Genomic DNA, 12,575 nt, shown 5'->3' with positions numbered 1-12,575 from the left:
GGCACAAAACATTAGTTGCTGTTTGATTGGTTTTGTAACTTTTTTCCTGCAAATTTTTTGGCTTCTGCTTCACATTTCTCAAGGGAGAAAATTCAGTGTGGTTGCCAATGTGGCATAAATCATGGATATTCTTATATATTTTCAGGGCAGAGTTTGCAAATGCTTGTCTAGAACTGTGTTCAGCGGACAGGTGAAAGGCTGGATTTTGCAGGACAGAGGCTGAGCAGAGGGTGATGAACTGCAGAGCAAGTCCTGCAGCAAGCTCCATCGCACAGCTTCTTAGGACCTGCACTTTAAATACTGTTAGTGAGCTGTCAAAACCTGAGAACAGGTGGTGGTGGCATCACTTGTGTTTCCCAGGATGTCACGATAACAAAAAGGAATGGATTCAGAAAAAATTACTCCTGAAATTACCCCTTTTGGTGATATTTCCCTGGGTTGTGTGTCTTGTCTTTGTGCCCATGTTCACAAGAAGTCTAAAGCACCTTGGATACTCCTCTTCATCCTCACTACTTCACCCTGATGGCAATAGAAATGCTCCTTTTTCTTCTGTTCCTTGATCAATATGCAGACTTGGAAATAGCTTGTTTTACAGATGATTTGTGGAGTTTACTGCCTGCCTGCCCTGATTTGTCCCGTTGTCTATTCCAGCTCAGGAGACCTGGATGTGCGCTTGGGGTTTAGCCTGTGCACGGAAGAGCAGGACTTCCTGCGGAAAAGGAAGAGATATGTTGCTGCTGCTCTGAAGAAGATTCTTCACTTGGAGGAGGATCTGAAAGAGCACGAGGCAAGCCAATACAGTCCCTGGTAGCAACTCCTCTCCGGGGATCAGGGCCTGGCTCACAAATTGAAACCACAAATAAAAACACCCAGTTTAATTAATCCTTCTGTTCTGGGGCAGGCCTGGCCACCTAGGCAAGAGAAGTACTAGTTGGTTCCTACAGCAGAGCGGGGAAGGCGGAATAATGCCTTTATAGCCCCAAAAAACTTCTCAACAGCTCTTCAGTGCAACCCGTTCCTGTTTATACTTGGTTATTGCTCATGGGTCTCAGAAGGAAAGTTTATAGTGGGCAGACATGGAACAACTGGGAGATCCTGCCTGGGAAATAGTGTGCCTTAGCTCAGTAACAGAGGCAAGGTGGTGGTCATGGCATTTGTAAGGGATTTTAAGGGGAGGAAGCAAAAATTTTCACACAGACCTCTGAATAAATATACTTTGGGTAGTTTCTGCAGCAGAACAGGTGTATTGTTAAGAAAACTGACTACTGGAATAAAACTGTCAAGCTGGAAAGGAAGAGCGAGTGTTACTACATCATTGAGTTGTATAGATGAAACAGCTGCTTAACAGTGTAGCTTTATCACTGTAGCCTCTGCTCCTGCCTCTGTAATTCAGTCATAAGTTTTGTAACTGTTTATGCCTAGCTGGGTTGTTGAAGATCAGAAAAGCACAAACATATCAACAGCAAGAATCCTCTTTAGCTGACAATTAAAAGAAATAGTGCTGCTGATAAGGTACAGATTGAAAAGAAATTTGTATTTTGGCTTTCAGAGCAGAGAATAATATAGCAAATAAAGTTTTCAAGAGAACTGGAAAGAACTTTTTTACATAGATGTCTAAGAGTTTCCCGATACACAGAAAAGTGGTTGAGCCGGTAAGACCAAAATTGTAAGACCAGAGCTGGTTTTTGGAAAGGTCTGATTACTCTAGCTCTCCTATTCATTTATTTAACTTCAAAATTGTGGAAAGAAAATCACCTCTACCTTGTTAACTAACTTACATTTGAACTGAAAAAAAAATTATCATTTGAATTCTTATTCATAATGAAAATGCTAGAAAATGTAAAAAACAAAATATAACTTTTTGTAGTTATTCTAATTTTGGTTAAGATGATCAGATATATCCTCATTATTATTTTATAAAATTTCCTAGATTTTAAGTTCTTATGAAGTTTAGGGTAGGAAGAACACCTGTGGGTATTTTTTTTTTTTTTTTAATTTCATGGAATGGGAGAAATATTTTCTTCAAGCTCTATTTATTGACTGTAGAACAGCAGATCGCTTGATGAAAGTAGAAGCTAATACTTGAAATGTATAAATAGACCTTTTTCCATGGAGCATGTAGGCATCCACACAACTCAAGGTACTAACAGGAGCAAAGAGTGTACTTCATCAGGAAAAGATTAAAAGAATAGTCTGTCTCTTCAGTTACACTTGGACCTTGGAGGGGGGGAAGCCCTGTCGGTGATTGTGCTTCAGGACATAAAGTAATGAGTGGCCTGAAGCCAGGAAGGCTTTGGCTGTTGTGTGGTCTGGCTGATTACAGGGTGCTGTGCGTTCTTCTGAGACATGGGTCATTGTTAGAGGCAGAAGCAAGGATCGCTAATCTGCTCTGGCGTGGTAAATCCTGTATTTGCTATGATGGCTTCTAATAATACGCTTAGAGAAGAGTTCCAGGGTGATGAGGTTGATTTCCAGTTATATATTAAGTAAACAGCCTCCCGCCCACCAGATCTGCGTGGGTATGATAAAAGCCTTCCCTCTTCCATCAGTCAGGTGGTGGCAACAGAAGCCTTTTGCAACAATCACATCCTTTTTACACAAAGTAAGGTCACTGCTTCTGTCGGCACCTGCAACCTCTTATCTGATTTCTGCAGTAAGAAGGAATGCTTGTCACTAATGCATGCATGGCTTTCACTCCTCCTGCCTTGCTGTGTTGAACAGGTGCCGGTGGTGGCCATCACAACGACTGGAGGAGGGACGAGATCGCTGACAGCAATGTATGGCAGCCTGCTGGGTCTCCAGAAACTCAATCTGTTAGACTGCATTTCCTACATTGGTGGTTTATCGGGTACCACATGGTGAGAATGACCCAAACAAGGTTTATGTTTGCCCTCTTTCTGCATAATACTGTTGACCATTTGTACAGCACCATCAGTTTATATGGCACAGTGTAAATCAAAAGCATTTCCATTTTCCCCACAATCTCCTCTGGTTCCACCTAGAGCAAAGAAACAAAATATACTGAATAAGAGGTCATGTTCATCGGCTGCTTTTGTCACCACACTGACACAGTCAGTGCCTGATATTTGCATATAAATGCTCTATTATCTTTTAATATTTTATCAATTATACCTTAGACTGAACACAACAAATTTGTGTTTAGACTGGAAATTGAAGAAAGATGGGAAGAAGAGTTTATGCCTGCCATTTGCTGGTTATTCTCACTTCCATTTTGGATTTAGAGTGCATCTCCTTCTGGTAAAAGATGTATTTGGGGCTAGTGGAATTAATACTGTTGCAGTCAGTCCAACAAATGACGCCAAGTTACTGATCTCTGAGAGACTGCAGCTACGGTTGTTCATTATAAAGTGCTCCCTTCTCCCAGCGGGTGTACGGCAGATGATGTCATATTTAAATAACTTAAGTATTTAATCATGTGGGTTCCAGGTAGCTCCAGTCCTCTACACCTCGTTGGAAGTGGAGACAGTTTTTTTTCACTGAATTGTCTGTCAGTCCATTATATAAGTCCAAACCTTAATGGTAGTTTTGTCTAAGTAATTGCTGAAATTCTCTTAAGTTCTCTGTAAGTATGTGGAGATCTGAGTGTACCTGTCTGTGTTATGGGTTCAAGGAGACAAGTAAGAATGTAAATACCAGGAGGTGCCCAAGACCCAAGAATTGCCCAGTTCTCTTGCTCCTGAAATTACAGTATTTCAGGTGTGGTTAATTTTCAGTTGTGAAACCCATATGAATTGAGAAACAGGCAACCAAGCTGCACAAAAGTTCTCTGAAGCCAAACCACGGCATGAGCTCTCTTTCATTATTTTCTTCTAATGTTTCTTCAGGACAATGGCAAACTTATATGAAGATGCTAATTGGTCACAAAAATATCTGGAGGACACAATCAAGGAAGCTCGCAAGCAAGTAACCAAATCCAAGATATGCTGTTTTTCTTTGGATTGTCTTAAATACTATTATAATGACCTGATGGAGAGAACTAAAGAAGGACATAACACTTCTTTCATAGACCTTTGGGGGCTTGTCATTGAATCCATGCTACATGATAAGGTATTACTCCTTTTTTTCGAGAAACTCGATGAACTTCTGTAGCTATAAAGGAGAGGAAAAGGAGAGGAAAATAAATCCTGGGATGCTGTTCAGTATTATTACTGCAAATAATTAGTTTAGTGATTGATGAAATTCTGTATATTCAGGTCCATTACTAAAACACTACTCTTGCTTTAAAGTGACGTTGACCTTGAACTGAAGGAGCCAGGGCATTGCAGTTAAAGGTGTTCTTTCTTCTGAAAGAAAGAAAAATCCTGAGAAAAATTTGTTTTGAAATGTAAACTAATCACTTTTGGACATGAAGTATTCTGACTAGAAGAGGCACTTAAAAATTAAAAACAATCTACTTTGTTAGTATAAATGAATATATAAATTTATACAGACTTAGTTACAGACTGCATATGGAGATGATTCAAATAGCGGGGGAAAAAACATTCTGTAAGTACGTTAACAACTTTTAAAAAAGAGTGATAGAAATCTTCGTACTTTAAAAATAGCATAACTTAAGTAGTTTCCTTCTGGTTTATGTTTATACAAGGAAGTTTTAAATTGTCATGTGCAATAGAATATATTCTTGCATATGAATATACTTGCAAAATATATTAAAATACAATAAACTCTGTCCCCTGAAAGCAGCCAAGGAAAGTACCTTACCTTTCACATAGCCATATATTTTTTTCCTGGGAATGTTTTGTTTTTTTTTTTCCTTGCTGAATCTACAGTCAATCTCTTTGTTTATGGGATATTTGCCAAGTTTGGAATATCCCATGGCAGATACTTCTACACAATCCATTGAGCTGAAAATGGGAAGGAGAATCTGGATAAAGATCATAATTCACACCATATTATTTCAAGTGCAAGTTGTTTGTCACTTCATTCCATTAACCTCTTTTAATCAAAACCAGAAAGATGAGCACAGACTCTCGGACCAACGGCAGGCAGTGGATAATGGTCAGAACCCATTGCCCATCTATGTGGCCATCAACCTCAAGTCCAACTATAGTGCCCAGGCATTCAGAGGTAATGGTTATGATCCAGATTTTGTAACAACTTTATAATTCAAATGATCTGAACTAAGACTAAATGCATGTAATCAACTTTACTAATAAAACAGTCCTTTCATTCTAATTGCAAAAATACCTTTTAAAATTTCACATAATAGTGACTAACACTTAAAAATAAAAAATCCAAATGTGCTTAGTCTTTAACATTTTAGTTCTATACACTGCCAGAAACATAAATATATTCATACCACAGAAGATGCCAAACTCACAATTTGTCCTGGCCACAAAAACCTTGTAATGAAACTAATTCTTGTGATGGTTCCATGTGGTCTTATTTTGAACAATTAAAGTGAAAATTTTTAATTTTGGGGTCCCATGGCAGGAAATCACTATTTTCTCTAGTATTAATTGTCACAGTGTTTGTTTAATATGAGCAGCTGAGTACATGACACCAGCTGAATGCGAAGTTCTCTGTCATTGGTGCCCTTAAGGGAACAAGTTATAACTGAGCAATACATGCTTTTGGGCAAGATTATCTGCACAGAATGCTTATGGTTTCATTCAGACCAGGGCTTGTCTGCTGGAGATTACTGTATCAAAATATGTGTATTCTCTCAGGGCAATAATACTGCTACAGCTGGTGAACAACGTATTATGAACTAGCCAGTGTCTTTCCCATGACTCGTTCCTGCTCTCCAGTACTCTTCTGTTTAGCAATAGTTAACATATTATTGCTTTTTCATGATCTGGCTGCTGTCACCGTAGAGTGGCTGGAGTTCACTCCTTATGAAGTTGGTCTCCTGAAATATGGAGCGTCTATTCGCGCAGAACACTTTGGAAGTGAATTCTTTATGGGAAGGCTGGTGAAGCGGCTCTCAGAGACTCGGATCTGCTACATGCAAGGTGACTATTGCCTAGAGGGAAAAGTAGTCTACTCAAGAGGCAACTGGTGCGAGTGAGCACATGGGCTGTGGTGGACAACCCTAGGAAGACACCAACAAACAGGTTGAACAGGTGTAGTTTGCATTAGCAAGGACATACCTAGGTATGCCCACGAAGGTATCCATCCAGACAGAAAGGAAGTATCCAAGGTGAAGGACCAAAGGTATGCACCAATTAAAATTCTTACAAGACTACTCCATCAATTAGTTTCTGTTCTCTCTTTCACATTACAGGCATGTGGAGTAGTATATTTTCCATAGATGTGATGTACATCTGGAATTTGGCTACTGATTCTGAGGACTTCTGGAGCAGATGGACCAGAGACAGGGTAAAAGATATTGGTGAGATGTTTTTGTGGTTTATTTTTACCACCAGTATATATTGCTTGTATTCTGTGCAGAGGTTTAAAGCCTAAAGAGATGCTGTCAGAGTCAGGGAGAAAGATGAGGAAAGCAAAGAAGAGATGTCAGCTAAGAAATTTTTCTGCCTAACTTAGAACTGAACTGTGCTTCTTTGGCAAAGCTGTGCCTTTTCTAAAGGACATAGACATGTAAAAATAGTGTATTAAGAACACATCTGAAGATCGTTAAGTTAGGATGTGGTCCTCCTTGGCCACTAATACTGTCAGTAGAGACAACATCTCTTGCAGAGGGATGTTATGCCCACTAAACTGCCCAAGGAGAAAGCTCGCTCTTGCTGTGAATTCCACAGAGCGCCTGGAGTGACTGGTCTCCTGACGTAGCTAATGTTTGCAGCTGGGTGATATTCACATGCTTGCTGAAGGTGTCCTGTTCAAAGGCTGATGTTGTCCTGTATGTTTTGGGACTTGGCTCTCACCTGCACCACACATTGTAATAGAGGTGGGCATTGCAGGTAGCTGTCATTTAATTCACTGTCTAATGGGGAGTTTTATTTGGTAGCATAGGCCTTAAGGGCTTGTAACTATATTTGATTTATCTTCAGGGTGGTGGATGGTGATAACAGTGTGTGTTAGTTACTCCATTTTTTAAAATATTGATCATATCCGAAAACTGTCCTAAACTCAGAACTTCTTCTTTCCTTCTTGCAGAGGAAGAACCCTTGCTGTCCGTGAATCCCTGTGAGGTAGACACATGTCTATTCAGTCCCTCGAGTGTCCTTTCCTCTGCTCTGCGAGATGTCTTAACAGGACGCCCAACAATTGCACAGTATCCCAATTTTATCAGAGGCTTCCAGATGCATAGCAAGTACCTGGAGAGTGAAGGATTTTCTACCTGGAAAGGCACAGTAACACAGCATGTTTTCCAATAACGTTTTGAGGAGGATTATGTTTGGGAATTCATTTAGGATTTCCAACAAGGAGGAAGAGACAAGACTGACTACTGAAATTCCACTTCTCCCTTCTGCAAATGGAAGACATGGAAGCCAGATTTCAACAGCATCTCATTTCCTGGGGTGGGGATTGAGGGGTGAAATTGAATTTTGTTTTCTGGGGATTGTGTTCCAGTGGATGAAGTAAGCTCAGCCTGAGGAGGCAGGAGGGATCTTCCCTTTAGGGCCAAAGCTGCTTGAGGTGTCCAGGAAGGAAGGAAAGAAAAAGCTGTAGTGTGTCACTTACTCCTGTAAATCAGTGCTGCTTGTGAGTCAAAGGAAGGCAGGGAAAATGAAGGGCAAAGTTCTCTATTCTTCCCTCTTTTACTTTCTGCAGAGGAGCAGTCAATCTTGTTTTTTTATTTGTTGTAATGAGAAATGTTTGTGTTTCAGACACAGTCATAGACTGCTTCCCAAATAAACTGATGGAAACAGCAGATGATCAGCTCTCCCTGGTTGATACTGGTTTTTTCATCAATACCAGCTACCCGCCACTTTTGAGATCGAAGAGGGAGGTGGATGTCATCCTCCATTTAAATTACAGCGGAGGGTCCCAGACACTGGTAAGAAAAGCCATGATATCTGAGATCTTTTTCCTTCATGCTGTTTTGGTCTCTAGCACTTGTAAGTTAAACCAACTAACTTCCCAGTACTGGAATGGGCATTAGGTGATTTTTGTATGATTTATTGTGTAGATTATTAGGTGAGTTATTTCTCAATAACTAAGAAGGATATTAGAAGACAGTGAGGGATATAGGAATTATAAAATCATGAAGGTCTTTACTGCAGTGGAGGATCCGAGGATTTTTGAAGAGCTGACTGAGGAGGATTCTGGAGCTCTGATAATGATTTTGGTTATGCTTGAATTGAGGAAGTTAGAGGCAATGGGAAGTCCTGATGATATTGTAACAGATTAAATGCGAAAACCTGTGTGTCTCTGCACCTGTTTATCTCATATCAGCCTTAGGGAAATGTACTAGCTGATGCTGGACTTGATTAATAATGAAAAATAATGTAATCACTGTTGCATACATAATGAGAATAATATAAAAATAAACAGAGACTTACAGTAAATATGGCTGTTAAAGTTCTTTTTCATAAGGTCATAAGGTGTGTTGATACGTGTATTTCTCAATAGGGAGTCATTATCAAACAATCACAAACTATGCATCGGACAGAAAGATTGGGAAAGTGGTAAATAATGAAGTGAAGGCAATGACACAGAACAATTTGGGCTGATCTGTTCCTTCTCCGTTCTTGCAGTTTCTTTGCCTTCCCCTGCTGAACCTGTTTCATTGGAAGTATAAAATCAGTCTTCTGGCTTGTGGCTCCATTTGCAAGCTCAAAGAAAGCGACTGTTTTCTTGTTTTGCCTAAGGCAATGCAGAAAATAAGATAAACCTCAATGTCTGGTGTGGTTATGGCTGCTTCCGTCTGAAAACTAACATCTTCCCAGAGGAAGATTCAAGCCTTAGATTATTTGTTAGCTGCTGGAGTTTAAAAAGTCCAGGTCTCTGGATCTTTTTTGAGTTTTGATTCTTTGTATTAATTTTACTTATTTTCTTCATTCATCCAGCCTCTGGATCAGATTGCAAAGTACCTCTCGGGGCAAGGAGTCCCATTTCCCAAAATTGAGATAAGTGAGGAAGACAGGGAAAACTTGAAGGAGTGCTATGTGTTTGAAGATGCTGAAAGTCCACAAGCTCCAACAGTGCTCTTTTTCCCCCTAGTAAATGACACCTTCAAGAAATATAAAGCTCCTGGTGAGTCGTCTGTGGCTAGCAATTTCAATAAAAGTCACTTGCCTAGTGTGTTCTCTCCATTTCATATTGAACATCTCACTGTCATCTCTGACCTTTCCAATGTTGGCATTATCAGTCTCATCACTGACAAAAATAACTGGTCTTTGTCAGTATGTCTGAACCATGAGAACGCCAGAGGCTTTCCTGACACATTTGAGATGAATATAGGCATTTACTCCACAGGACTTACTAGATATAGTATGAAGCTAAAACTTTCAAAATACATACAGCAAAGGTGGCACATCCTCAACACAAGCAGTTATACTCTACAAACCTGCACTCTTTATGCACCACTTCTTGCAAACCAAGATGGAGGCAAAACTTTCTTAGGGTTTTGGTGGTAGCCCATTTATCTGGGTTTTGTTCGCATATGTAAAAATAGTCTCCCAGACTGAGGACTGAGTGGACAGAGATTTTTTGATTTAATATGAACGGTGTCCTCTGTCTGAGTGCCGTAATTTCGCCTGAACTTTCAGTGACAAGATTGTTATTTCATCCAGTACAAGAGTATCTTGCTTTTCTTTTGCTTGCACTTTACCAGTTTGGGTAACAAAGAGTTTGTTGTCCATGGAGTGGTCTACAAGCATAGCTGCTGATAATCAATGTTGTTCTCATTCCCAGATGTTTGGGTTTACATAATTTTTGGACAGAGGCTTGATCCAGAGGCTGAGAAATACGGTGCTACTAGACTACTTTTACGTCCCTCTGGCAAATCGTATCTTTCCCTCCAAGTCTCCATTTTCTACCTGTAATTACTTAAATGACTGATATGAGCCACATAGTGCAAGAAAACCTTGTTGGTGCATCTCCTTTTGCTTTATCCCTCAGGTGTGGAAAGGACTCCTGAAGAGATGGCTGAAGGCAAAGTTGATGTCTCCAGTATCCTCTCCCCATTTACGACAAGGGAGGTGTGTTTCAGTGAAGAGAATTTTGACAAACTGGTGAAACTGACTGATTACAACATCCTGAATAATGAGAAATTGATAATTCAGGCCTTGCACTTGGCAGTAGCACGGAGGAAGCAGCGGAATTATTAGCCTGCTAGCTTTAACCTTCCATGTAGTATTTCTTGGGTTGTCTATTATCTGGTGAGATTAAGATGTTTGATGCTTGGCAGTGTTACCTGCAGTAGAAGTTGCATCATCCTGAGGACGTGCTGGACAGATTGGAATTTAGCAGTGGTTTAATACAAAGCAAACTTCAAAGCAGCAAATCTGTGTTTAGGTTTGTTACCTTGTAACTTTACCAATTGATATATATATATTCTGTATAAATTAATATAGTGTTGTGTGAGAGAAGAATGAAATATGTAGCACATTAAAATGTGAATCAAACCAGTATTTATAGGTTTCTTTTCTGTTCAGCAGAAGAGCAATCTCTTGAACTGAAATTTCTTTGGTAAATAGCTAATCCATTATGTAGGTCTTGGTTAGCTTAGTTATTGACACACTGAAAGTTGTCATCTCTGATTTGATTGTCTGTCCACTACGGGGTTTTTATTTAACTGGCTTTCTTCACTAATCTATGAAAATACGTTTCTTAATATACTGTCAGTTTTGTAAAAATCTATACAGTTTTTACAATCAATAAAAAATACCCCTGAATTAGGTCGTCATTGTTTCACGTGGTCAGACGAATCTTCTGAGCTGCTGTTCACAGAACCACCTATAGTCAGCCTAAGCAGCAGTCATGTTGCCCAACTTCCCTTTCATTTTCTCTTGGAGTTGCTGCTGACTGTCCTGTCTCAGTCATCTTAACCTGCCTTGACTGTTCCTGAAAGATTACCTTGCAATTTCTCCCGGTGTTTCACAAGATGGGAAGTGGGTGCTAGCTGTTTGCATAAAGTATGGCAATGCAAGATGGCCTTTTGATCTCCCATCCAACCGTATTTTTTGCAGCTGTTGAACACTTCCCTGCAAATGGTCTTTTTGCAGGGGTTGTCCTGAGAGAATAGTTTCTTCTCATCAAAAATTCTAGAGGTCTTCTGAGGGAAGGTAGCTGCCAAAGACTCTCTTCTCACAGCTCTGTAACAGGCGGATTACAAGCTCAGTTTTTCACAATAGCAGCCCTGGACTGTGGAGCTGTGATGCAGAGGCTGGCCACAGCAGCTCAGAAAATGTTTGGGATTATCTTCCTTTTGATAATAAAAGACTCCTACTGTTGCGATGAACTTCAGACTGAGTCATCAGGGCAGTACTGGTGTTGGGATCAGAGCCTTGATTATGCTCAGGAGCGACAAATTTATTTGTATGGAACAAAGTTCTGGGAAATGGATGTGAAAAGAAGCTTTCTCTCCTATGGAAAAAACAACTGGTGGTGCAGCCTAGAGCAATTTGAGTGGTGGAAGAGAAGTGGGTTCATTCTGTTCATGCACCTGAAACACCTGAAAGGGCACTGTGTAACCCTGTTCCCAGGTACTGTATTGCACGTTTAAATTTAGACTATTAGCCCTCCATGTGTGAGGCAGCTGTTATCATGGTTTAGCTCCAGAATAGTAGTATATCAGCTCATGGGATCCCTCTGGGTCTTTTGCAGAGATATATTTGGGTTTACTCCCGTAGTTTCTAGACTCTTTTGCTGGAAATGAAACAGAGCAGGATGGAAGCTGTTTCAGTCTGTTTTACAGGGGAAACTTACTCAACAACAAGACGGGCAAAAAGCCGGATAGGTGCATGACACAGCCCTGAGCCTGATTAACCCTGCTTTTCATCAGGGCTAATTAGCCCTTCTTCTAACTATGACTAATTACTGTACCAACATAGCTGTGCTGCATCCCAAACCAGCATTGGGATATTTCTGCATTGTGTCCTTCTGGCTGATATGAAACCTGCCTTTCCCCCTCTGAGTGAGTTCCTCCTACTCTTGGATCACTCTGCGGCTCTTTCCATCAGCTTCTCTGATATTTCAATACTTTCTGTTTGAAACAACGCCCTAGTAGCGATTTTTTTTTTTTTATTTTTTTTTTTTAAATTTCCAGATCATTGATAAAAATATGCAGTAGGCTTAAAACTGAGCTGTTTGCAGTCTGTTTAGGAATATTTCCCTCTGAAGGTACTTTCCTTTGACTACTGCTTTTTGTGATCTGTTAGTTATCCATCCTTTATCTGTTTAATGCTCTGGATGACATTTGTTACATCTTGTTCTTAAGTTAGAGTCTCTTCAAGTGCCGAATGTTTTATGGAATTCAAATTATATCACGTCTGTGAAGTCATCTTTATCAATCAGGTCTCAACTCATTGAGAAGTGAAATGATATTTTGAGTTGACTTTTCTGATAAATTTCGTAATATCAAGGATGACTTTTTTTAAAAAAAAAGCTCCCATTTTGTCACCCCTTGTGTACTCACTTTGTGTACTCCCTCATTGAGACCAGGACCACCTCTTATGATGCTAGCAGTACTCTACACAATG

The 12,575-nt window shown here is 40.0% G+C and overlaps 1 protein-coding gene across 1 annotated transcript in view; it reads left to right on the top strand.

Moving 5' to 3' along the window:
* The window catches only part of LOC104328116 (cytosolic phospholipase A2 epsilon), a 33,960-nt gene extending 23,296 nt beyond the window's left edge, over positions 1 to 10,664 (top strand). The window contains exons 12-21 of the mRNA XM_075427135.1: positions 652 to 787; positions 2,722 to 2,858; positions 3,846 to 4,068; positions 4,974 to 5,088; positions 5,838 to 5,975; positions 6,248 to 6,355; positions 7,084 to 7,275; positions 7,758 to 7,927; positions 8,940 to 9,126; positions 9,994 to 10,664. Of these exons, the coding sequence (XP_075283250.1) occupies positions 652 to 787; positions 2,722 to 2,858; positions 3,846 to 4,068; positions 4,974 to 5,088; positions 5,838 to 5,975; positions 6,248 to 6,355; positions 7,084 to 7,275; positions 7,758 to 7,927; positions 8,940 to 9,126; positions 9,994 to 10,202 (1,615 nt within the window). The 3' untranslated portion in view covers positions 10,203 to 10,664. The remainder of the gene's footprint in view (positions 1 to 651; positions 788 to 2,721; positions 2,859 to 3,845; positions 4,069 to 4,973; positions 5,089 to 5,837; positions 5,976 to 6,247; positions 6,356 to 7,083; positions 7,276 to 7,757; positions 7,928 to 8,939; positions 9,127 to 9,993) is intronic.
* Positions 10,665 to 12,575: the final 1,911 nt, after the last annotated feature.

This window comes from Opisthocomus hoazin, chromosome 7 (assembly GCF_030867145.1).
Source record: "Opisthocomus hoazin isolate bOpiHoa1 chromosome 7, bOpiHoa1.hap1, whole genome shotgun sequence".
Lineage (NCBI taxonomy): Eukaryota > Metazoa > Chordata > Aves > Opisthocomiformes > Opisthocomidae > Opisthocomus > Opisthocomus hoazin.
This window is presented reverse-complemented; position numbering and strand designations above follow the sequence as displayed.